General features: G+C 40.4%; 1 protein-coding gene across 1 annotated transcript in view; it reads left to right on the top strand.

Annotated features, from left to right (window-relative positions):
- The window catches only part of PRKX (protein kinase cAMP-dependent X-linked catalytic subunit), a 61,100-nt gene extending 33,675 nt beyond the window's left edge, over positions 1 to 27,425 (top strand). The window contains exons 4-9 of the mRNA XM_070942765.1: positions 10,966 to 11,085; positions 19,551 to 19,646; positions 23,468 to 23,525; positions 24,817 to 24,894; positions 26,692 to 26,842; positions 27,265 to 27,425. Of these exons, the coding sequence (XP_070798866.1) occupies positions 10,966 to 11,085; positions 19,551 to 19,646; positions 23,468 to 23,525; positions 24,817 to 24,894; positions 26,692 to 26,817 (478 nt within the window). The 3' untranslated portion in view covers positions 26,818 to 26,842; positions 27,265 to 27,425. The remainder of the gene's footprint in view (positions 1 to 10,965; positions 11,086 to 19,550; positions 19,647 to 23,467; positions 23,526 to 24,816; positions 24,895 to 26,691; positions 26,843 to 27,264) is intronic.
- Positions 27,426 to 27,656: the final 231 nt, after the last annotated feature.

The following is a 27,656-nucleotide window of genomic DNA, read 5'->3' as shown; positions in this document are numbered from 1 at the left end:
AGCTCATTCCATAATGTCATTCAGTTAATTGGTTTAGAAATCTTTGAATATTAATTTTTGAGAAATGTAAAAAATATATTTACTGTAATTAATTGAAGGAAAGTTATTTTCTTCAATTAATTAGAGTAAAAATATTCACATTGAGTTATTTTTAATTTATGTTAAAGCTAATTTTTATGGGCATCATACAGTAATGCTGTGACAATTGATGGGCTAAAAGCTTATTTCACAATTCCTTGAATTATTTGCTCCCCTACTACCTCGGTGTGCTTGAGAATTTACTTCAAATTTATCTTGTGTTTGAACTTCCATGTTTTGATACCCAAGTTTAACTTAGCTTCATTGACACAATCAGGCACTTATCATTTACAAAAAAGAATTGATTTATTTAAATACTAAAAATTCTTTCCTCCCCACCTTCACTCTCAAAAGAGAATGCTTAGTTAAGTGATCTGCATAGTTCAGTGTGCTTGAGCAAAATTCCATTGTGAAAACGATGAATAGTAATATTAAATCAGTTCAGTACATACAAGAAATACTTTATACAAGTATTTCAAACCATCTGAATGCTAAATAAACATTTTACTTTCCATAATGGTGAAACAGTTTTAGAAATAAAGCTATGGATCACACAGTGAACAAATTTTTGTACAGAACAAAATGTTATTGTGGGAAAATTGATATTTTTGTATCAGTTTTACCTTCTAGCTAGATAAAGAGTTGTGGAGGCATTTATTTCCTTCCTCAGGACAATTGTGTTTAGAAACAGTATAACTTGCTATATACTCTTATGTTGCATTAAACAGTGTAATTTGCCGTCCTACTCATATAAAGATTCTATGACTGAAGCTTAAAGTTAGCTGACACAGATTATTATAAATCTGTAGCTCAATTTTGCTTATATTGCTTTTTTATTGAAATTTATTTTTATTTTTTCTTTATTTTGTTCATTTTACAATGTAACTTTTGTCCAATAAATATTGTTCCTAAATAGTAAATTGCTTAGTTTTGTGTGGAAGTATCTTGTTTTAAAGCAGTGCTTTTGAAATCTGGAAACTTTAAGATGATCTGGCTAGGGAATTTTAGGAAATGAGGTCCACATATTTTAAAGTTGCCATGTTTCTGAAATGTCTATGAGGATTCTCAGTCATCCAGATAATAGTTGTCCCAAAGGTGCTTTTTCAAGAGGCAACTTGGACTTTCTGGTTTTTCTTTGAAGATGTTTTGCTTTTCATCCAAGAAGCTTCTTCAGCTCTGACTGGATGGTGGGGAATGGAAGGATTTATACTCCTTGCAGACAGCTGGTCATTTGCATTCTTTTAGCAAGTCATTAAGGCTACCTGGAGGTTTATCTGTGTCATCAGGGTCACCTTAATGGTGTATATGGGTGTGGAGCCTTCTTGGAACTGTTGAAAGGGCTGTGTTACAGACGGGAGATAGATGATGTTGTATCCCTCCCACTCAGTCGATAGAGGGCTGTTCAATTTTGACGTTGATGGCCTCTTTGATGGCCTCTTTGACCCCTTTCAAACCAGCAGTCCTTGCAATCAAAAATGTGGACTTTGTTGTCTTCAAAAGAGTGGACTTCGTCTTTTAAATGCAGATGGACTGCTGAATCTAGTCCTGATGGGTTTGTTCTCCCATGTTGTACCATGCGTTTATGAAGCTGTCTGCAAGGAGTATAACTCGGTCCATTCTCCCCCATTCAGTCAGAGCTGAAGAAGCTTCTTGGATGAGAAACGAAACGTCTTCATAGAAAAAATGAAGTCCAGTTGCCTCTTGAAAAAGCATCTTTGGGATTTTTGAGAAACACTGTTCTAAGCGCATATAAAATAATTAAAGGTTCAGAATTCAGAATGTATTCATCGGCTGAGCTCTTTGCCTTGCGAGACTCCCCCCTCTCGCAAGCCTGGCCTTCCATGTTATCGAAGGCCTACCTCGATGAAGGGCTTTGGAACCCAGAGAGGTGGCATGTCACGAAGAGGGGGTTGAGGGGTTTTTTAGATAAAGTTTTAGCAAATGTCTTAAGGGGTTCCGAGGGGGGGGAAAGGTTGGATTAGAAGTAAGGCCGTGGGTATGGGGGATAACCCACTAAGGGGAGGGCCAGGTAAGGCTGTGGAGCACGGCATGGGGGGTGGGGGGCCCGGGGTCAAGAGGGGGGATAAAGTTCATCCAGATAAGGTTTTTACCATCAGTACTGTGGGTGGGAGAGGTAGATATGGTGGGAGCAGGGGGCCGTATCGTGTTAGGGGAGCGCGTGCCTGCTGTCTTCGAGCGGTGGCGCGCTCCGGCCCCCAAAGCTCCACTCGTTTTCCAGGTGGCGCAGATCCTCAGGGCCCTGGCCTCCGTCTGATGTTATGCAATGCCAGGTCTGTAGTAAATAAAGCCCCCCTCATTTGTGATCTTGTTCAGGAGGGGGGAGCGGACCTGGCAGGTATTACGGAAACCTGGTTGGGCCAAGAGGGGGGGTCCCTCTTGTTGAAATGTGCCCACCAGGTTTCCGTGCATTCCATCAGCCGAGGTTGCAGGGTAGGGGCGGGGGGGGGTAGCGGTTATTATTAACGAAGGTCTGAGACCGAGGGAGGCCACTGTTCCTCAGACGGCCGGCTGTGAATCCCTCCTTGTGAAATGGGGCCACGGGGTTCAGATGGGTTTGCTGATCACATACCTGGCTCCCTGCCATGTGGCAGCAGCCCTGCCCGAGCTACTCAGTGTCATCGCCACGGTGGCGGTTGAGACTCCTAGGCTTATGGTCATGGGGGATTTCAACTTGCCGTCCGTTGGTGAGGCATCTGAGGTGGCCCGGGAGTTCATGGCTTCCATAACAGCCATGGACCTGACCCAGTTAATTCATGGCCCTACCCACACGGGGGGAAACACGCTGGATCTGGTTTTTGTCTCTGGACAGTGGTTGAGTGATCTCGAGATAGGGGATATAGTCACCGAGCCCTTGTCATGGTCTGATCACTCTCTCCTTCGTCTCGACCTTCGAACCGCTACACCCCGCCGCAGGGAGGCGGAGCCGGTAAGATGGTTCCGCCCCAGGCGCCTGATGGAACCGGATAGGTTCCAGATGGAGCTTGGGCCATTCCCTGAGGCTCTGGCACACGCCTCGACTGGAGACCTAGTGGCCGCCTGGGATAGGGCGGCCGCTGGAGCTCTGGATCGGGTCGTGCCTTTGCGGCCTCTGACCCGGCGCCGATCTCATTTCGCTCCTTGGTTCACTGAGGAGCTGAGGGAGTTGAAGCGCCGGAAAAGACGCCTAGAGAGTAGTTGGAGGGCCAGTCTTTCTGAATCTGACCGGACACTGGTAAGAGCTCATATTAGGAATTACCTAGTGGCGATAAAAGCAGCGAAATGTAGCTATTTTGCTGCTCTTATTGCGTCATCAGATAATCGCCCGGCCGCCCTGTTTAGGGTGACCCACTCCCTGCTCCACCAGGAAGCGCGGGAGGACCCCTTGGAGGGTAGAGCCGAGGATTTTGTCCAATATCTGTATGACAAAATCACTCAGATTCGGGAAGATCTGGACTCTGACTGGATAGTCTCAGGGGGAGGGACTGGGGCAGGTCTTGAGAATGTTATCTGGGATGAGTTTGATCCTGTGACCCCTGAGAACGTGGACAGGATTCTGGGTAGACTGAACGCGACCACTTGTTTATTGGACCCGTGTCCCTCCTGGTTAGTGCTGGCTTCTCGGGAGGTGACACGAGGCTGGTTCCAGGGGATTATAAATGCTTCGCTGGGTGAGGGTGTCTTTCCTGCTGCCTTGAAAGAGGCGGTGGTGAGGCCTCTCCTCAAGAAGCCTTCCCTGGACCCGGCAATGTTGGTAAATTATCGTCCGGTCTCCAACCTTTGTTTTGTGGCGAAGGTTGTTGAGAGTGTGGTTGCACAACAGCTTCCCCAGCACCTGGATGAAACGACGTATCTGGATCCGTTCCAGTCGGGCTTCAGGCCCGGGTACAGCACGGAAACGGCATTGGTCGCGTTGGTTGATGATCTCTGGAGGGCTCGGGACAGGGGGTGCTCCTCTGTCCTGGTCCTGTTAGATCTCTCAGCGGCTTTTGATACCATCAACCATGGTATCATGCTGCACCGGTTGGAAGAGTTAGGGGTGTGAGGCACTGTGTTGCGGTGGTTCTCCTCCTTTCTCTCTGACCGGTCGCAGTCTGTGTTGACAGGGGGACAGAGGTCGACCCCGAGGCCCCTCATATGTGGGGTGCCGCAAGGGTCGGTCCTCTCACCTCTCCTGTTCAACATTTATGTGAAGCCGCTGGGCGAGATCATCCGTGGTTTCGGGGTGGAGTACCATCAGTACGCTGATGACACCTAGCTGTACATCTCCACCCCGGATCACCCCAACGATGCCCTTGAAGTGATGTCCCGGTGCCTGGAGGCCGTACGGATCTGGATGGGGAGGAACAGGCTCAGGCTCAACCCATCCAAGACCGAGTGGCTGTGGTTTCCAACGTCCCGATATAGCCAGTTGACGCCATCACTGACTATTGGGGGCGAATCATTGGCCCCCACGGAGAGGGCTCGCAACTTGGGCGTCCTCCTGGATTCACGGCTGTCTTTAGAAGAGCACTTGACGGCCGTGACCGGGAGGATTTTTTATCAGGTCTGCCTGATTCGCCAGTTGCGTCCCTTTCTGGATCGGGACTTGTTACACACGGTCACTCATGCCCTCGTCACCTCCCGCCTGGACTATTGTAATGCTCTCTACATGGGGCTCCCCTTGAGGAGCACCCGGAGGCTCCAACTGGCGCAGAGTGCGGCCGCGCGGGTGGTAATGGGAGCGACATGGCGCTCCCATGTAACACCTCTCCTGCGCGAGCTGCACTGGCTCCCGGTGGTCTTCCGGGTGCGCCTCAAGGTTTTGGTTACCACCTTTAAAGCGCTCCATGGCTTAGGGCCTGGTTATTTACGGGACCGCCTACTACCACCAATAGCCTCCCACCAGCCAGTACGCTCTCATAGAGAGGGACTCCTCCGGGTGCCGTCAGCCAAACAGTGTCGACTGGCGGCCCCTAGGGGGAGAGCCTTCTCTGTGTGGGCACCTACCATCTGGAATGAGCTCCCCCCGGAGATACGGAGGATCCCGGATCTGCGCTCCTTCCGCCGTGCTGTGAAGACCTTTTTATTCCATCAAGCGGGCTTGGCCTGATCTCTTCCCTTTTTAAATATGTAAATTTTAATCTGTTTTTAAATTATTGGGGTATTTTAATTTGTCTGGGCCAAAAAGTTTAATTTGATTTTATCGGGTTTTTAAATTTTGTGTATTTATGTATTTTATTGTTGGCTGTTCACCGCCCTGAGTCCTTCGGGAGTAGGGCGGTATACAAATCAATTTAAAAAAAAAAAAAAGAATTCAAAATTTATTCTATCTGATATGTAGGCTAGAAATGATGTTTCATGTTCACTAAAAAGAGTCTTTTAGGAAAACGTCATGGATTAAAGCTGTGGAAAACTAGATCAAGGTCTTCATTTTGTTAATTTTTTTAGGAATGATAAATAGTAAATATATTTTGCAATAAAATGCTCTTCCTTTTGTTCTTAAAATGTCACAAATGCTGGTGCTGGTCTTATTGCAGTAGAAATTTTATGCTTTTTTAAATGCTGAATTGTGATTTCTGCTCAACTTCCTTGGACTACCTCATTTTTAAATGAACTTTTAATTTTTTATTAGCAAGGAGAAATCCTTTAAGAATAAACTGTCTAGTTTAAATTTATAATTTTTTTCCCGAACTAATGACAAGAGCATCTTTTTATTAGTAAATGAAGAAATTAATAATTTTCCATCAGGATGGCCTCATGATGGGCTCATTTGTATAGCAACAAAAAATTTGTGAAACCTGTATGCCATAAATGTTATACTAAGCTCAAAGAACAAGCATTTATTATTTTTAATAGAGAAAAATGTTTTTTAAAAGAATAGTTACTCTGAGCAAAAAGAACTAAGATTTTAGTCAAGTAGGTAGCCTTAAGCAAAGTCAAAGAAGTTGTCTATGCCAAATGAAGCATACACAAAAATTGTAAAATATAGTTTTAGGTTTTACAAGTTATCCAGTTCAGTGTCTGAAACACTGAAGTATTAAGATGATTGAGACATTGTTATATATAATACAATATTTACTGGCACTATGTAGTTAATCATTTTATTGTCAGTGACAATTGGGCAGAGGTTTATAAACAATAACAATTAATATTACCTAGAAATGGTTAATATTAATTCTTTGGATTGACTTTAGATAGCAGTGTAGTGGTACATTGGTACTCAACTGCTTTGAAAGTCTATGGAGATTCTCAGTCATTCAGATCATGGTTGTCCCAAACCTGCTTTTTTTTTCAGCAGTATCAACTGTCAGTTGTCAGCAACATCAACTCTGTCACTTACAACATTGCAAAACATCTAACCACCTTATTAGCAACACCACCTATCATATCAATAATTCACAGTACTTCACCAGCAAGGTTTGGAAAGTAAAGTAAAACTGGCCCTGGATGAGACAATAGTTTACTATGAAGTGACTTTCCTCTTCACATGCATTCCAATAACTGAAGCTGTCATGGTAGTGAAGAAACAACTGCTACAAGACAGCACCTTAGGTGCCAGGACTAACCTCAGCCCAGACAACATATGTGTCATGCTGGATCTATGTCCAACCATTACCAATTTTAAATACAATGAAGATTTCTACAGACAAAAATATGGTTGCGCCCTCATTGTGGCCAATCTCTACATAGAAGAGGTGGAAACAAAGCCCTAAACACCTTCAGAGGAATTCCACCCACTCATTGGTATAGGTATGTGGATGATACTTGGGTCAAGATCAAAACACAGGAATTGGAAGCATTCACCAACACATCAATTCTGTGGACAGATACATCAAATTCATGTGGGAAGATGTTAAGGAAAATATTCTAGCCTTCCTGGACTATGCAGTACACATTAAGACAGAAGCCGTAACATTGAAGTTTACAGAAAACCCACACAGAGATATCAATATATATATTTTGTTTCTCACCACCCACTGGAGCACAAAATGGGAGTTATCAGAACCCTACACCACTGAGCTGAAGGCCTGGCTACCAGCAAAGATGGTGGGGGAAAAGAATTAAAACACATTAAGGAAGCCCTCAGAATGTGTGGCTATCCCAAGTGGTTCTTCATCAAATCCCAAAAAGGACCCAGTATGAGCTCCTTCATAATAGACAAGAAAACAATGAAGCAATGCTGTCATTTCATATGTTGCAGGAATATCTGAAAAGCTCAGGAGGATCTTCAGCCAATAGAATATATGTGTACAATTTAAACCCAAGAATACACTAAGGCAGAAGCTTGTCCACCCCAAGGATAAAACACCCAGACTCAAAGCAACGTGACATATTTATTTATTATTAAATTTATATTGCCGCCTATTTGCCCATGGCGACTCAAGGCAGATTACAGCATATAAAAACCACATTTAAAAACAATAAAACTAAATTAAAAATCAAATGAATTAATATAGTAATAAAATAATAAAATCACTTCCCACCCACTCCCATCCTGGCAACAGCAGATTACACAAGCCATTTAATGGGCTCCATCCCACTCTGGGTTCCCCATATGCAGTACAATGCAGTGAGACATATGCAGATCTGTACATTAGTGAAACAAAACAACTACTTCATAAATGCATAGAACAACATAGAAGAACAAACCCATCAAGAAAAGATTCAGTAGTCCAGCAGTGCATTTAAAAGACAAAGGCCACTGTTTTGAAGTCAGAAAAGTTCACATTTTGGATAGAAAGGGCCGCTGGTTTGAAAGAGGGATTGAACAACCGCCTCTCAACAGAGGGGGAGGGATACATCATCTATCCAGTCTACAACACAGTCCTTTCAGCAGTTCAAAGAAAGCTCCACACCCATTTGCACTGCACAGGTGACTCTGAGGACACAGATAAACCTCCAAATGGCTTCAGTGATTCTCTAAAAGAATACAAATGACTAGCTGTCTGCAAGGAATATAAATCCTTCCATTCAGTCAGAGCTGAAGAAGCTTCTTGGATGAGAAGCAAAATGTCTTCAAAGAAAAAACAGAAAGTCCAGTTGCCTCTTGAAAAAGAGCACCTTTAGGACAACTCCTATGAAACTTATCAAATTTGGTACTCAACTCACTTTGATGTGAAAATTTTATCCCAGTACTCATCATTTGTTTGGTACTCAACACACAAGCTAGAACTTGTCAATGTTGGCTGCCTTGAGGCTTACTACATTATTCCTTATGGGAAAAAATTGTTTGGTGTTCATCGTTTTTCATACTCATTGCAGCTCCCAAAATCAATTAGCAGTAAGTACCAACATACCACTTTAATTAAATAGCTTGCCTTTCACATTAACAGAAGGCAAACCTATCTGAAATAACTTCTCCTCTGTCTTTAACATTCAGCAATGTACAGCCATATGAAACCTTGTTCTGTACTGTAGAATCAACTCCAGGATTCTCTGAAATACAGATGAATGCTTCAGCATACCAAATTATATGAAAAGTGTTCCTAGAAGGTAGAAACAGCCGTACAATAAATTTTGGATTTCATATCCAGTCGTTGTTGTCGGTAGCAGAATAGAATAGACTAACAACATTAACACATTTTCCACAGGGATACATTTAGCAAAATATTTTTAATTTTTTTTACATCCAATTTTGTGTTTGTTTTATATGACCAAAATTGTATTCCATGAGTATTAACAGTATTCCATAGTATCATTTATCTGGAGATTTGTTGTAATTCAGATTATATAAAGGAGAAATTCTTGTGTGACAAGAGAACTAACAAATAGCTTCTGACTGTATTCTTTATTATGAGGTCGAAGCCTCTGAATTATCTTCCAATGCATTCTTACACTGTGTTAATGGCTGTTCTACAAAGGTTATCTGAAGTATTCATTCTCCCTAGTCACTGCAGATTTCTGTAATTGTCCTGAGGAGTGGAAGAGAATAAAGTGGGAATGTAAATGACTAAAGAGCACTTCATGCTTGATTCATGCTGTTGACATCCTGTAGCATTCATCTATGTTTGTTTTTAAAGGATATGAATAAACAGTGTTTAAGAAGACTTTCTATTATCATGTTTATGGAATGCCATCCAGCAGATGTCCTCCAGGTTATGAATGACTTGACAAACCTGGTCTCTCTTTCTGCAGGGTGAATCATCACTTGCCAATAAGATTTTTTTCCAAGTCGCCTTGGATTCTAAAGTTTTAATTATATGCATATTTTTTTGGATATACACTCTATTGAACAGAAAGACTATCTTCTAAGTGACCAAGCCTAAGATTGTTCTCTAAGATGTGTGTGTGTGTGTGTGTGTGTGTGTGTGTGTGTGTGTGTGTGACACAGACTTAGGATTGTTGGTTGAAACACAGACTCAAATCCAACATAACATATAAAGCGCTCATAATATATAGAAAAAGTATGAATCTTCACAGTTGTCTTCATCTTTCATCTATTCAAATTGCCACTATCTTATGGAAGACTTTTTTCTGTGAGATATTAAGATAAACAAGAATAGAATTAAAAAGCACAAAGGCAACATCATGGGAAGTGTGTATGTGTATAAAATTATATAGTGGTTAAGGCATTGCATGAGAATGGATCAGACCTAGATTCAAGTTCACCATCAGCCACAGAAACTCCCTTGGTGAATCTGGGTCACCCTGTTATCCAAATCCATCTCAAAGTGTTCCGGTGAAGATAAAATGGTGATTGAGCTGAGATTGAGATGAAAGGTAGAATATACTGTAAAACTTATAAAATATTATTGAGAAATATTCCAAATAGAATATGCATGATGAATATGAATTAGCAGCAGATTGTACTTCCCAGTCCTATGTGGATCCTCTGAAGAAAAAGAAAAGGAAATAAAGAGGTAGAACTGATTAATATATTCTGTAACTTGTAATTGCCAGTTTCTTGAGGCTAGAAATGTTCACCCTAATCTTAGAAAATGTCCACCCGTCAATATTGTATCCATTCTATTCTTTTTGAATAAATCAGGCTAATGAAAATAGCATTGCTTTTCTTCCATAGATGGGGTAGTTCAAAGTGAACATAATTATATGGCTGCAGTTCTTCCCGATTTCTTGACAGTAAATGCAATAAAATTCCATATGGATAAGATACAAAAAACTACAAATAGGCTAACGGAGGAAATTCTTCTGCTAGTGAGAGAAAACATTACTTCATGCACACGATATACAAAATTGGAATTTACAGTGTGATGCCTTGAACTTGGGAGGTTCCCTTTATCTTTAAATGGACAAGTCATAATTAAAACACTGTAGGAATTGATTGGCTACATCAGGCTGAAGTGAAAACAGGTCATACTTCAGAATGACTAAGATACCACTAAACAAAATATTCCTTACTGAACTACCCTAAAAAATAGTCTAGACAATGTGAAGACAGATGCCTGTTGCCTGGAGACTTGCAAAAAACACATTTTTTTTTATTTAAATTATTTTTCTTCTCTTAAAATTGTGTCATTTGTTCATTTATAGAGAAAAAAATAACAGTCGAATATATAAAAGTTGAACAAGGGAAAAGGAAGTATGACGATAGTTGCAATAATATCATAAACCTGCACTGATAGTCTATACAGAAGATACATTTGCATTTATTTGAAGTCAGCTTTAATCTAGAATAAATTAGATAAGCATGGAATGCTGAAATCCCTGATTAAATAATAACAAGTATCGCTTCCTTATAAACCCTTTATAATGTCTCAATATTTGGTGTATGAGTCATAGGTTTTTTAAATCATTGATTATTTCTTTAGTGTGATTACTTCTGTAATATAGCATTTTTGTATAGGAAATACAGATTTATTAAATATAACAGTTGGTTTTTGTTTTATTATGGAGCATTATAGAATTTATAATAATATTTGTTGTGTTTTATTTTGTTTTGTTTTTTAGGACATGGACACTGTGTGGAACACCAGAATATCTTGCCCCAGAAGTCATACAAAGTAAAGGTCATGGAAGAGCAGTAGACTGGTGGGCCCTGGGCATTCTGATATTTGAGATGTTGTCTGGGTAAGGAAATCTGCAATTAAGAAAATGCAAATGTACCAAATATTAATCTTATATTGTATATAAAAACAGTTTTGAAAGCACAGAATAAAAGAAACTACACTCTAATCAAGAATGGCAAGTCAAGTTACTATATAAAAAATGCAGCATACCTCACTCTCCTAAACATTCATGAAGTTATCTAGTAATAGATAATGAATGGTAATGAAATATCTATAGGAAAAGAACGAAGCTCAGAAAATACCAAGAAACCAACAATATTACACATTGCAACACATAAATGTAGTAAATGAACAATGTATTTAGGACTGGCCCAGTTCCAGGAGAATTTTTCTTAAATTTATAAGGTACCCAGTATATTAAGATAATCTTATATATTCTGTGTTGGGGACTTATATTTACCAAAAGAACAAAATATTGCTAGCTTGTTTTGTCTGTTGGGTTGAGAATGCTACCACTTTTAGTTTCCAGCATTTTAGTTAGGTTTTTTTTTTTTTCCTTCTATGGGTCTTACATAGAGGAGAAATTGAATGTTATATAATCCTAGCCATACATTTAATCCATTAAGTGGTAGCATTCTCAGAGCAATATGTAGGTGATCTCCTTGCTTTATTGTAAGCATTGTGAGAATTAAGACTTACAACATATTTCCAGGGCCAAAAGTCCAGATACTTAGTTGGGATTTGGAACGGAATGTTTTTTCTTGTTACAGTTTCTTGACAATGACACGAAGTAGATTACTTGAACACTATCTTTCAAAGAAGATGTAGGAAAATGAATTTTATCTTATCAGTTTCCAGTTAATGGAATTTAAAATTATTCTTGTAGAAGAAAGTATCTTTTACAATTGAATCAATTCTATCACAAAGCAACAAGCACATAAATCAAGGCATTGTAGGAACTTTATAAAATCTTGAGGGTTACAGTGTTTTGCAGCATTTCCTTATATATAATTTTAAAATGCTTTTGTTTATTTCAAGGTATTATTTATAAGCCCTTTCGAATCTAATTAGATTTCACAGAAGCATATACATTGTTAAAATTAATAACTATAAAGTTTTTGTACATATTTCACAGTTCTTCAAGCATACAGTTCTGTTTAAAACTCTTTGCTATAAACATGCATTTTAATTTATGATAGTAGCTTGATAATTTTGCATATATCTTTAGGTCTCATGTATATAATCCACAGCTTGCCATATGGCAACTAAACATTGTAGTGCCATGTAGTGCCATGGCACAAGAGCTGAAAACTGAATCGTTTGATTTCCTGGTTGTGAAGGCAGTCCTGCTGCAACATCTGTCATTCATTGATTGCCAGGGTTAATTTCAGTGGTGGTATTCAAAAATTTTTACTACGGGTTCTGTGGGCATGACTTGTTGGGTGGACGTGGCTTGGTCATGTGACTGGTGAGCATGGCTAGGTGGTCATGATCCTAGTTCCCCCTATGAGGATTTCCCCATCCGGACCTTTTGCAATCCCCCAAAGGGTCAAAGGAAACCAGATTCCATACAGCTTTGAATAAGGCAAACCAAATACAAGTGGTTCTCGCTTAATGGTCGGTTGCTTAGCAAGTATTCAAATTTACGACTGATCTCCCCAGAGCTACTTGACCTGTTTTTGGAGTTTTGACAGCCATACACACACACACACACACACACACACATTTATGACCAGTTACAACATCCCACACAGTCATGTGACTGAGGTTTTCTATGTTTTTTGGCAGTTTCCAACAATTCCTTCTGGTTTCCGGTTAAAAATGCCCATTGGGGAAAATGGACTTGTTTAACAACCACAGTGTTCGCTTAATGACCACAAGGTTCACTTAATGACCACAAGGTTCACTTAAACAGGTCTCTCTCTCTCTCTCTCTCTCTCACTCTCTCTGTCTCTTTCTTTCTCTCTCATCTCTCTTTTTCTCCCTCTCTGTTTCTCATCTCTCTCCCTCTCTCTTTCTCTCTCTCATCTCTTTCTCCCCCCCTTTCTCATCTTTCTCCCTCTCTTTCTTATTCTCTCTTTCTCCATCTCTCTATTTCTCATCTCTCTCTTTCTCCTCCCTTTGTGTGTGTGTGTGTCTGTGTGTGTGTGTGTGTGTGCGTGTGTGTGTGTGTACACGCGCAAGCCTGATAGAAGACAGAGCCATCCATTTCCCCAGCACAAAAAGGGGTTTGAGACCACATTGCGGCCCTGAGCGCCAACATCACAAATGCCCTTTCCTCTTCCTCCCCCTTCTTCTTTCCCCCTCCCCACGGGCTTGCCATTCCTCTCGTGGCACCTACAGGGCTCGAGACTTTCCCGTCTTCTCTTTCCTGAGGTGTGGGCTTTAACGGAGGGGAAGCAGCAGTGAGCAGAAGTACGCAGCTAGATTCTGCAAGTGGTGGCTGGGCAGGACAGGTGGGGTGAGCGACCAAGAGGTCGCTACTAGATCGGTGAACCACGCCAAATTTCTGCTAAAGGTTCACCCGAACCAGTGCAAACCGGCTGAATGACACCTCTGGTTAATTTGGCTGCTGTGACCAGCTGATTGGTGTATTCTTCCTCTCTCAGGATAGGTGGCTATATAGGTGAATATATCCTGCCTCTTTACATGTCCCTCTAAAAGCCAGTGGTGCAATTTTCCTGATTTAGTTCATTACTCTCATCTTCATATAATATAGCTTTTATTTTGGCCTCACAAGTGATCCTAGTTAATTTAGATTATTCAATAAACTACAGTTAAACATGTCATGGATCATTGCAATACAATGTGATGTGTACAAAGTGTATTGTATATATTTTGTTGTGGGAAAGTATTGTAAATGTAAAACAGGAGAAAGAGAATGTGCCATAATTATATACTATGTAGCTCCTGACCCAATGCTTTGCTTTTCTGAAAAGCAGCAGTGAAAATGCTATTTAATCAATTGCTTAAATGAGATGTAATTAATGATCAAATAATATGTACCGTATTTTCCGGCGTATAAGACGACTGGGCGTATAAGACGACCCCCTACTTTTCCTGTTAAAATATAGGGTTTGGGCTATACTCGCCGTATAAGACTACCCCTCTTCCAACGCACACCAAATAAAAATTAAAAAAACATCAACTGGCTCACCCACAATGTAAAAGCAGCTGTGCTAGACCCAAAATGGCCCCTGAAACAAGCAGGAACCTCACACAGCCCCAAAAAGCCCCAAAAAACAACTTTCACGCTTTACACACACACAACACAACACAACACAACACAACACAACTGGCTCATCCACAATGTAAAAGTAGCTGTGCTAGACCCAAAATGGCCCCTGCAACAAGCAGGAACTTCACACAGCCACAAAAAGCCCAAAAACCCAACTTTCACACTTCACACACACAAAATTCCACATACAGCTTTGTGAGATTTTGTGTGTTTGTGTAGTTAGAGTGAAACACTACAGAAACACACTAAATCTCAGAAAGCTACACAAATATTATTTTATTTTATTTTTATTTTTATATGAAAGCTAAATTTAAAACTTCCTAAACTTTAAATGGCTAGGTCTAAAAAAGAACTAAAAAAAAACCCAATTAACTATTTTTTTTTAAAGATCCCAAAGGGGAAAAAAACTTACGTACCCAATAGAACAGGGGTCTCCAACCTTGGCAACTTTAAGACTTGTAGACTTCAACTCCCACAATTCCTCAGCCAGCTTTGTTTTGCTGGCTGAGGAATTCTGGGAGTTGAAGTCCACAACTCCCTGCCTGCTTGGTTGCAGGCAGGGAGTTGCTTGCTGATGGAATGGATTCAGGCAAGCGAAGCAAGGCAAGCAGCTAAGGCAGTGGTTCTCAACCTTCCTAATGCCGCGACCCTTTAATACAGTTCCTCATGTTGTGGTGACCCCCAACGATAAAGTTATTCCTAAAACCATCAAAAATATGTGTTTTCCGATGGTCTTAGGCCAGGGGTCCCCAACCTTTTGGACCTCAGGGACCACCAACTTCATAATTTTAAATTTCGCAGACCACTAATACGAATCCAGTGCCCCGCTTGCTGAAGCACCTGGACTCCCAGTACGGGATGGGGTCCTTCAGGCACTCTCCATCCTCTCTGTCTCTCTCTCTCTCTGTCTCCCACTCTTTCTCTCTCATTCTCTCTTTCTCTCTCTCTCATTTTCGCTTTCTCTCTCTCTCCCTCTCTTTCTTTCTCTCCCACTCTTTCTCATTCTCTCTTTCTCTCTCCCCCCTCTCTCATTCTCTTTCTCTCTCCCCCTCTCTTTCTCATTCTTTCTTTCCCCCACTCTTTCCCTTTCTCTCCCCTCTTTCTCATTCTTTCTCTCTCTCCCACTCTTTCTCTCTCATTCTCTTTCTCCCCCCTTTCTCTCTTTCTCCCACTCTCTTTCTCTCCCCCCACTCTCTCTCATTCTCTCTTTCTCTCTGTCCCCCTTTCTCTCCCCCCCACTTTCTCTTTCTCCCTCCCGCTCTTTCTCTTTCTCTCTCTCCCCCTCTTTCTCTCTCTCCCCACTCTCTCCCTCTCATTCTGATTCTCTCATTCTGATTCTCTTTCATTTTCTCTCCCTCTCTTCTCATTCTCTCTCTGATTCTTTGGTTCTCTTTGATTCTGTCTCTTTCTCTGTCTCTCATTCTCTCTCTCTCACTCTCTCTCTCTGATTCTCTCTGTCTCTTTCTCTCATTCTCTTTCATTCTGTCTTTCTCTCTCTTTCATTCTTTGTCTCTTTCTCTCTCTGTCTCATTCTGATTCTCTCTTTCTCTCTCATTCTCTCTCTCTCTCATCTCATGGGCCAGCCAGTGTCTTGGGGCTGAGAGGAAGTCAAGCATCTCCCTGAGAGACTGAGGGCCGGAAGAAGTGTGGGAGCGAAGCACTACTTGAACTTGTGCGGCATGAGCATTCCGCCTTGGTATATTTGTGTCAGGAGTGGCGCAAGGCAGCCTTTGTTTCCTGCTGCCTGGCACTCAGAGTGGTAAATAGCGTCTGATCCGGAGAGCTGCTGGATTTTGCTCTCTAATCGGGCTGCCAAATCGGCCCCCTGCAAACTCTCGTCTCTCAAGGAGCGCTCCCTGAAGCGGGGCTGGAAACTTTGGTTGGACTGCTTGAGAGAGGAGAGCTTGCAGGGGGGCGATCTGGTGTCTGCAACGGAGAGCGGCATCCGGCTTTTTCTCTCCGCTGTAAGAGCGCTGTAAGAGCGGCAGCCCTCATCTCCTAATGCTTGGGACTGCAAAATCCAGCTGCTCCCCGGACCAGTCACCATTTACCGCTCCGAGTCCCAGGCAGCAGGAAACAAAGGCTGCCTTGCGCCACTCCTGACACAAATATACCAAGGCGGAATGCTGCTGCCGTACAAATGAAAGTAGTGCTTCACTCCCACAGCTTCCAGCCATCGCAAACACCACTTCTTCCCGCTTCTGCCGCCCCCTCCCCCACCGCCACAACAGCACCATTCATTCCGGATGGCGAGGGCTGCGCTCGTTTTTCTGTATTGCACCACCATCAAAACCCCTGTGAAAGGGTTGTTTGACCCCCCCAACCACTGAGCTAAGGTAAGCAAGCCAGGAGAATGCGCTGCGCACTCCCACCCTTTGCCTGCGAGCCCGGACGCTGATCCGGACGGCTGCAGAACGAACTGGGCACTGGCTGTCATGACTTTTCTGCTGTGCGGGGTTCGGCACCTGGGCTCCCGGGGTTTAAGCCTCTGGGCCAGCCCGTGCTGCTCCATGATGTTCGCTTCGGGCTCCTTGGAATTGCTGCTGGGCGCTTCTTCCCGTTGGGGCGATGGTGGGTGGCTGCGAGCCTGGAAGAGGTGGTGAAATGCAGAGCAATACCTCGTGGGGAAGGAGTCCGCCGTGGCTCCCGCAGTCCACTCACCATCGCCCCAACGGGAAGAAGCGCCCAGCAGCAATTCCAAGGAGCCCGAAGCGAACATCCTGGAGCAGCACGGGCCGGCCCAAAGGCTTAAACCCCAGGAGCCCAGGTGCCGAATCCTGCACAGCAGAAAAGACATGACAGCCGGTGCCCAGTTCTTTCTGCAGCCGTCCGGATCGGCGCCAAGCCAGGAAAGTGCGCTGCGCACTCCCACCCTTCGCCTGCGAGCCCGGGCGCTGATCCGGATGGCTGCAGAAGGAACTGGGCACCGGCTGTCATGTCTTTTCTGCTGTGCCGGGTTCGGCACCTGGGCTCCCGGGGTTTAAGCCTTTGGGCCGGCCCGTGCTGCTCCAAGATGTTCGCTTCGGGCTCCTTGGAATTGCTGCTGGGCGCTTCTTCCCGTTGGGGCGATGGTGGGTGGCTGCGAGCCTGGAAGAGGTGGTGAAATGCAGAGCAATACCTCGTGGGGAAGGAGTCCGCCGTGGCTCCCGCAGTCCACTCACCATCGCCCCAACGGGAAGAAGCGCCCAGCAGCAATTCCAAGGAGCCCGAAGCGAACATCCTGGAGCAGCACGGGCCGGCCCAAAGGCTTAAACCCCAGGAGCCCAGGTGCCGAACCCGGCACAGCAGAAAAGACATGACAGCCGGTGCCCAGTTCTTTCTGCAGCCGTCCGGATCGGCGCCAAGCCAGGAAAGTGCGCTGCGCACTCCCACCCTTCGCCTGCGAGCCCGGGCGCCGATCCGCTTGGACTGCGGGAGCCACGGCGGTGCTGGCCGGGCTGGGTCTGGTGCGGTGGGCGGAGATGAAGGAGCAGCCTTGGCGGTAGCAGCAGCAGCAATTACAACGGGAAAAGCTGTGGGGAAAGGAGGACGAGGAAGATCTGGCAAGGCGGTGCGAGCACTTCATGGCTCCTCCGGTGAGCGGATTGCGAGAGCTGCGCGACTGGGGCGGAGACATGCGAAGTCGCATGGGGCTTCTCATAATGGAGACGCAGAGCCAGGTGTGCAAGGCGCTGGCCCAGGTCGACCGTGGCGCCGCTTTCACCGTGGACTGCTGGGAAAGGAAGGAAGGTGATCCGAATTCCGGGGTAGAGTGGGGACGCGTTCCTTTCTCGTGGGCCCCGCACTGCCTGGCACCTCTTGTAGGTTGGAACTAATTCAGAGTACAGCTTCCCCTCAATGTTGCCGGCGCTCCCAAAGTGTCATCGGTCAGCGCCAGCAACTCAGATTCGGGTACCCGGCGTATAAGACGACCCCCGACTTTTGAGATGATTTTCCTGGGTTAAAAAGTCGTCTTATACGCCGGAAAATACGGTATAAAGAATTTTTATTATGTCACTGTAGAATAGCAAAATATATTCTTTGCAATAAATTTCAGTGACAGTATTTATAAATTTTTGTGAATATTCACTGCTTTATTCATGATTTTTTCCCTTCAATAATATGTCTTATAGGCAACTAGTTAGGCATTTTAAATATAGAACTGTGTCCTATACTTAATTTAATATCAAGGGAGAGATTTTTCTCACAAGTAAGTGACTAAAAGGCTATTAAATTCAGGGATTTACTTCATTCCATCCAGAAATATATTCAGTAAATATTAATTATAATAGCTACAATAACAAAAATACAGAAACTTTTAAGTAATTACATTTGTGAACCATAAATAAAATGAGAACAGGGAATATTAAATTAAACTAAGATCCTGTGGCTTTAGTCTTAACTGGGCCTTTCCTTTAAAGCTTCCTTTAAGATGGCAAAAACAAAATTGACTGAGATGTGTTCTTCTATTACTTAAATGCTTCCTAAATAAGCATTTGTATAAAACTCTTGTGTAGAAAACAGAGGCACCCATATAATTTTATTTTTTAAAAATCCTAAATAAAATTTTAACTAATGCTCTTGTGTTTGTATATATTATACTATTCATATCTATTCATATTGCCTGTGTGATATACCAAGTATCAAAACAATTTTGCCAAATCAACTTCTAGACCTTGTCACATCAGATACTGATGTAACTTGGAATATCACATAGCAGTACAGTAGGTAAGAAGTTATAAAGCTAGTTTCCAAAAATATACTAATACAAGAACCTTGGTGGTGCAGCGGACTAAAACTGCTGTTAAAGTAGCACTTAGCTGCCAGCTGCCTACAATTACTGCGAGTTCAATTCTCATCAGGCTCAAGGTTGACTCAGCCTTCCATCCTTTTGTGGTAGGTAAAATGAGGACCCGGTTTGTGAGGGCAATAAACTGACTTTGTATAAAATAAAACCGCTTAGGGGGGGCCAAAAAGCCCTACTAAGCAGGTATATACAAAAGTATGAAGGCTATTGCTTAATGCATTGTAAGCCACCCTGAGTCTCCAGAGAAGGGCGGCATATAAATCAATCAAACAAATAAATAAATAATATATTTCAGGTGTTTTTGTTTTCTGCACAAAGGTAGGCATAAGTTATGTTTGAAGTCATTGAAATCAGAATAAGTATTTACCATAGTCATTGTAAAAAATTTTGCACCTAATTTTACTGTAGTTTATTGTAGTTTATTGTATTGTGGTATGTTTCTAGCTACATCTTTCATACATTCAGAAACAACCGTCTGACATTGTTACTTTTTTTAAAACAGATTTCCCCCATTTTTTGATGACAACCCATTTGGAATATATCAGAAGATTCTAGCTGGTAAAATAGATTTCCCCAGGCACCTGGATTTATATGTAAAGTAAGTGAGCTTACTTTAAAAATGACTTAATTTTATTTATTTTCTATTTCAGCATTATTTTTAAAGTAACACTGCAGAGTGACTATAGCCACAAATCCTCTCCCCAGTCAGATTGCATTGCTAAATTTAGCATTCAACCTTGAAACATAGTTTTTTTAATTTTTTTTAAAAACCACCAATAATAGCAGAGTTGATCATCTTCAGGCAAACTGAAATTGCAGTTTGCAATTATATCCTATTTCAGTTTTCCCAAAACCTGACCATCATGGCCTCAGCTGTTCAGGTGACACCACCTTATCAAGTATGAAGTGTATGACGTGTAAAATCTAAACCATAGTCATAGCTCTATCACAACAAAATCCCAAGCAGATACTTTACAACAAATGGGAAAGAGAAGCACTTTTTTTTATACCAACATCATGGATTCTTCCACTTCAGCTAACTCAGCAGTCCCCAACCTTTCTGGCTTGGTGGTCCAGCATGGGTGGGAGGGATCAGTGAGGTGGTTGGCTGCCTTTCTGAGAGGAATTTTTCGGAGGGTGTTATCTTTTACTTGTGGGATGCCTGAATGCCGATAGGCAATCGGGGGAGGCTCCTTTCTTGTCCCTACGCGGTTTGTTCGCTCATGGGAATCGAGCTGCCAATCTCAGTGGTGCGCAGGCCCAGTGTCTTACCGCATGACCCACTGCTGCCCGGGAGGGGGGATAGTTCCATGTGAATGGCAGGTGCGTTCATAACTACATTTACACAAGCCAAGCATCCACCACTTGTGTGGCCCAGTTCCAAACTGGCCATGGCCAAGTAGTAGGGACCTCTGATTTTCCTTAAATATTTTCTTAAATATCTTTGCATACATCAAATTTCTCCTACAATTATTCATTTTGTGCAGTGCACAAATTTAATTTACTCTGTTTCATTATTAATTATCTTTTACATACTTTGGTATTACTATATCACCTGTAAAACATAAATTACATTGTAAATATACCTGTGTTAGCATGCTAACCAAAACAACAAGTGCAGAGAAGATTACCTTTATTTATTTTGATATTTTATATGGTTGTGCATCATAAACAAGCCTCGTTTATGAGGCTTGGTGGCTAATAGCCAGTACAATATATATATATATATATAAAGCCAACAAAAAATAAACCTAATAAAATGATAAAGGCACATCACACCAAAAATATGTCAAATAAATCAAACATTAAAGCACACGTTTTGGTCTTCACTAAAATCTTGGCCCAAAGATCTGCGAGGAAAGCCAAGTCATCATGGGCTTACAGAAGGGCAATAGGTCAGAACTTGCATTCCAAGTATTCCATGATAAATATCTATTTGCTTCACCACCAGTTCTGGCAGAAATGTTTTATGTGTATGATGAAGAGATCTCCTTTGAAGGCCTCAAGGCATGTATCCCAAGTTTTTGGGAGAACGTTAGTAATTCTAATACTTGGGGGGAAAATGCTTTGAGTGTTGTTTTTTTTTACTCAAAAGCAAATCAACCTTCTAAATGATTTATAAAAGTCTACTACATAAGCTCTGTAGAGCTGAGTATACATCTTTCCTATTCTAAACAAAACAAGAAGCCCTGGATAAATTAGGGTGTTTTTTTCAATCATATCTTCCCTTTAATTAAAGTTTTAATTAAATTTTTAAGACACCAGACCTAGTCATCTTGTTTTTGTGCTAGTTTTGGGATAGGCGAAACAAAGTAGTTGGCCTCTCTCATCAAATTTGTGCTAAATGTACTACAGTTCTTGTTATTTCTGACAATGATTTTCTTTGGCTTTTAGCCAGATACTTGATTTTGAACATTAATGCCCAGAATTTTCAGTTGGGAGACTTTGGAACTTGTTGATTGAATTTAGAAAAATCTAGGCCCAACATATGTAGAAAACAGCAAATTGGGAAAATATATCTGGGAGAATTTAAAGTTTCATGGAAAACATAGGTGTCAGGGTTCCAAGTAATAATTCCATAGAAAGCAGAACTCTGAGGCAGGCAAGTTCCTCAAAGAAAAAATTTATTGGAGATATCATATTGGCACAAGCTGATGAAAACTGACCTGAAAGTTCCTGCGGTTTTCACCTGATTAAACAGTGAAAGTTCCCCCTTTCCACAAACAATCAGTCATATTGTCCAATCAAGATGCTGGCTGGTCGCATGGTAACCGGACTCCTCCTCTCCCCAGCCACCTGTTGGAATGTCCTTGGTTCCCACAGGAAACTATTTTGTTTTGATTACAAACACCTATCTATGTCCCCCCCATCCTTTCTTCGCACTGTGGCAACCCTGAAGCCTCCAAAATGGCTCCAGTTAGATTCACTTCAAAGTTGACAATAGGTTGAAGTCCACCATCTAAAGCAGGGGTGGGCAACTATTGACCCTTTACAATGGGTGGATTTCAACTCCCAGAATTCCTGTGCCAACCATGCTGGCTCAGGAATTCTGGGAGTTGAAGTCCACAGGTTGTAAAAGGCCCATAGTTACCCACCCCTGATCTAAAGTCAGAAAATTTATGTGTAATCCTTGTCACTTTCAAATGGAGCTCAGTATCAGTTCATAGTTTCACCTGGTATTATGTCACGGCCATTTACTCTAAAAGAAGGTGGTACGCTGCTAGTGATGTCTCACAATGAGAATCAGTGCAGGCAATTTGTTTATGCAATATTCCCATAGCAATGTGTGAAGAAGCCATTGCATACAGATACAAAGTAACTTGAATTAAATCTTGGAAACTAAGACAGACAAAAGCGTACATATTTCAGGCATTGGTGTTAATATTCAGAGGAACAAGTTCAGAGTGATAGCTTGTATATATTCCATTTTAATTGAAGAATCAGATTTTCATTAGGCCTTATTTTCATATTAGAATTACCTGGTTAATGACGAGGGATTTTACATAACAACTAATGAATTGCAAAAGAAAGTGGGGATGTCTGATCATGTCATCCAAGTTCTGGAATAGTAGGTGAAGCTTGTTAAACAGGAATACATTTTTGTGTATTTTAAGACACTTTGGTACAGGTTGTTCAAGGTACAAATTTAAAAGGCATGGAATTCCAAGACTTATTTTTTATCAATTGTGGGAAAATTTCTCAGTAGGAATAAAATTCTTAGGCAGAATTATTTGTACTGCTTCCAGAGGCTTCTAGATGAACAACTTTGCATGTATAAAAAATGTGTAAAGGTTGCCTTACTGAAGGGCCCCTACCATACTGCGAGTTTGTTCATTTAAGAAGCTTTCTCAAGATTATACTTGTTTTCCTAAACTGTGAAAGACATGGTAAGCAACTAGCTTAATTGCTTAAGAACTATGCAGTTGTTTGGAACTATAAAAAGCCTCTGGGGAAGTTTATGCAGTTCCAGTTAATATCCAGAACTTGGAAAAGAAAAGTTCCTGAAAATTTGAAGGTAGAATGGATATGATCTGACTTTTTTTTTTTTTTAAGGAATCCTGGAAGCAAAATCAAACTTTTTATATGTTTGCTTAACTTTATAAGCAAAGATTTAACAAAATGAAAGTCCTCTCTGGAAAAAGATTATATATTAACACATCTACAGATAGTCTGTGGAGCTTTAAAGATCCATTTAATCAGGCCTTATAGTTTATAAGACATATTATCCTTCACACATGGTTTACGCAATTTAAGTTTCTGCCAGAGATAGGTGGATTTATTTCCTCCTGCCTTCTCAAAGTTATTGCTGGTCAGTTCAGTATTGGAAACATTCTATAGGTATAATTTCTTCAGTGAAAAGATAACCATACAAATTTTATTTTTTTTTAAAAAAAATCTCATCTTTCCTTATTTGTCCAGGGATCTTATTAAAAAGCTTCTTGTGGTTGACAGAACAAGACGACTAGGAAACATGAAGGTATGCTTTAATGAAAAATCTTCCACTACCTCAGTTCATTAAGGAAACATTTCTATACTCAAGAACAAATTTCAAATTAAGGCACGGTGTGGGAGGAGGATCATGTTTTCATTATAGTAAAACTACAAATCTCTGAACCAATGAATTACTGTTTTGTATTTGACAAGCATCTAACAATGTGATGTTTTCACTTTAAATATAAAATTGAAATAAGTTTTCAAATTTTCATGGTACAAAGGTATGTAGTGATCTGCATGTGGTGACCTTGGAATGGAATTTCTAGTCAGCCCCTTTTCTTCAAGTAATTTTTTAATGTATACTACATAGCCAATCAGAAGAACTAAATTTCAATATTATTAATACTGTGGATTTCAGGCATGTAAGCCCTTTGCCTTAATCCTTGATTCTTATATTTAGATACAATTAATACTGATAAAACATGCCACAAAATAATTGCAAACTTAATTGACATACTTGAGGCATGCTTCATTGCAGTATAGTAATAGCTTGGTGGAATCTACTGAGCTTACTGAGCACTGAAGCTTGCAAATCCCCTTTGTATAAGCAATACTAAAGTCACATTACTTCATTTTTCTTTATCTAAAGAGATTCGGGAACATGTAAAGCTGTAAATCTTAAGGACAGAGTTATGTCTCACTGTATTTTTTTTCATCCAGTACATTTGGTTCTGGACCCAAGAAAAACTCAAGTAGATAAAGTCACCTAATGTGATTTATGTGAAATAGGACATTCATTGTGAAATCTGACATAGAAACAATTTCTAAACACAGAATTGGGACAGATAGATGGAGAAAGAACTATATTCTCTATGTGTAAGATAGCACTTTAGCTCTAACAGTGACACCTAAAATTGGAATGTGGTCAGTGTCAAAGGGGCTGTTTTATTTGAGATCCATGATATCTGCTAAAAAAGGATAAAAATTGGCAAGATAGTAGACACAGCATTGTGAAGCAAGCCTTGTTCCTTTTGACTATGCTTGCAGTGTTGATGTGTATACAAAGCAGGTGGGGTACTTGCATCACAACATTCTATTTTCCATCTTGATAATGTTGATATTTATACTGTCTACAGACAGTATACTGTCTATAGAAGTTCCTGGAAATCAGTATTTTTTTTCAGTACCAGAAAAATTGGTCAACTAGAACAGTGTGCATTAGACATATGTTTTCAGACTACATATGATAGAAATCAGCGTCCATTTCAGTATATCGAATTTATGCCACAATATTTTTAGGAACTTGCATTAAATAAACTTTTGTTTTTCCAAAGAATGGAGCTGATGATGTAAAGAGACACCGATGGTTCAGGTCTATAGACTGGGATGCTGTACCACAGAGGAAATTAAAGGTAAAGTACCATGAAAACAGATTCTGCTTGGGAAGATATACATTCAAGAAATATTTACTGCATTTAATTATCATGGAGGAGTTTGTATTTAAAAATCTATGTGAAAGACCTAATGTGGCCTTTTTCTATCTCATGCTTGAAGATAAAATGTTTACATAGGTGTCATTCTGATGTCCCATGTACGTTTGCACTTCAGGTTTTTCTTTTGAATAGCCAGAAGGCACAGCTTCCAATCTACCCATTCATGGTGGAATAATTTGTCCAAATGCAGGAGGGAGATTATTTTTAGAGTATTGCTACACTTGGAATTAGAATACCATGAATCATAGTTTCATCCTGTAATTTTCTACAGGTGGAAATAACATGTGCATATAGATGCATTGCATATAGATGATATGTTTAATTTCCAAATTACATATAGATGGAAGAAGCCAGGAGAAGAATGCAATCACTGTGTGGCACATCACTACTTAACTATTTCATGATTAATGACAACATGCAGTTGAAGTCAAATAATTATTGTGCCTAATGATGGTCAGCAAGTCCAAGCTTTTATATTAAATCCATAGTTTTGAGACCTAATCTTCTTGAGATAACACATCAGTTAGAATATTATTTTGTGTATTTATTATAATATATATATATATATATATATATATATATATATATATATATATATATATATATATATATATATATATATATATATATATATATCCAGCCTAACTCAATGGAAGCTAGGTGGCTTACAATAAAATCCAAAATCAAAATAACAATCATGTTAAAAGCCAGAAGGGAACTAATGAACCTAATAAAGTTAACAAAATAAGAAAGGCAATAAATAAAATTATCATTGCAGCATTAGATTCCACAGAGATAGTGGAAAAGGTCAGGGTTTTTTTTCTCTTTCCTAAAGACTAAAATGGATTGCATGACCTCTGTTGGATTGTATTTCCTGCTTTGCACAAGCTTCAAAAGTATAACAAGATCATTAGCACTCTAATGGTAACTTAACTTGAGCCACAGTGGGGCAATAGTTAGAGTGCAGTACTGCAGGGTACTTCTGCTGACTGCCAGCTGCCTGCAAATTGGCAGTTCAAATCTCACCAGGCTGAAGGTTGACTCAGCCTTCCATCCTTCTGACATGGGTAAAATGAGGACCCAGATTGTTGGGGGCAATATGCACTCTGTCAGCACTCTGTATACCGCTTAGAGAGGGCTATAAAGAGGTGTATAAGTCTAAGTGCTATTGCTATTAACTCGTGAAGAAGCCTGATTCCTCCCAGCAGTTTTCTGTAGAAGCCGAACAATATGGGGAAAGAGGGCTGGCCATAAATGTATAGCCAAATTTAATCACTCTTCTCCTTATGATCACCACCTGGAACTGTCCAATCAAGAAGTAATGAAACTACTGCAGAACAGTGTTTCCTTCTTCCAATTTTAACAAGTGATGCAGTTAAATACAATTCTTGATGGTATGGTAATATGTAGACTTCTAATAGGATCAAGAGGTCTGAACTTCCTTCAGGTACCAATGGAAGTCATCCATAAAAACAAGCAGTTCCATCTCACACTTGGGTATGAAACTTGACTGGAAGGGCTCAAGATCTACAGTTCTATAACTCCACAGAGAAATAATATTATTCTTAGATATCTTAAACTCATGCCAGATGCTATTGACAGCTACTGTGCCATAGAATCTCAAAAAGTAGGATAAAATATAAATTTTAAGATTTACATAAGCTTCACATAAGGTTATATTCATTTACTCAAAACTTATGTTATTGTTTCATTCAGCCTCCTATAGTGCCGAAAGTATCAAATGATGGCGATACATCTAATTTTGAAGCTTACCCTGAAGATGACTGGAACAAAATACCACCAGTACCTCCTAAAGATTTAGAAATTTTCAAAAACTTCTAAATGTGTGATACATCAAATTATTAAGGTATTAGATACTAGTCTTCCAAAAGCACCATATTTATAAACCAGTGTCTTTACAGTCTTAATGTTAAAATCTTTACGTTGTTGCATGTAGTTAATTTATAAAATCACACATTGATATTTTTAAATTAAAAATAGAAGAAAATGCCTTAAATTCCATGACTGCCTTTTAATAAAAATATAATATTAATACAATGTTCTGTAATTATTTTGGCTACTGTGAAGACTAGATAGATTTCTTCTATAGACACAATTGCAACTATTAGATGGCTTTTATTTTGCATTTTTTATTGTATAGAAATACGTGTAACACTTTGCACATGGTAATTAAGGACCTAAAATCTTATTTTCTGAACTTCAATGAAAAAAGTTGAATATTTACGACAATACCAGTACATTGAATATTTATTTTTATCTGTTTGCTAGAAATTGAAAGAAGATTGGTGTGATAGGTGAAAACTGGAAAAGAAGAACAGAAAATACTTCCAAAAATATCTTGAAAATGAATATTACTGCATTATGCATAGATTTTTTTTAAAAAAAAAGACGTTGAAAAAATTGATTATTCAGCAGTATAGAATTGGCATTCATTCAGTTAAAAAGATACTGAAGCACCTACTCTGATATGTAGATACAGGGTTATAGGGTTTCTAAATTTGAATTTAGTTTTGTTGTCCCCAAATTTAATTTGCATACTTATTTCATACCCTAGTTGTATAAGTTGATACTAAAATTGTCCTGTAAAGCACAAGTTAGTGTATATTTATATAAAGAAATCAGTAAATCTAAAGCACAGAAACTGTGCAGAAATGTAAATT

This window comes from Pituophis catenifer, unplaced genomic scaffold, assembly GCF_029215685.1.
Source record: "Pituophis catenifer annectens isolate HBS135680 unplaced genomic scaffold, rPitCat1.0.hap2 SCAF_4, whole genome shotgun sequence".
Classification (NCBI taxonomy): domain Eukaryota; kingdom Metazoa; phylum Chordata; class Lepidosauria; order Squamata; family Colubridae; genus Pituophis; species Pituophis catenifer.
Note: the sequence above shows the minus strand (reverse complement) of the source record. Positions and strands in the feature narration are given on the sequence as shown.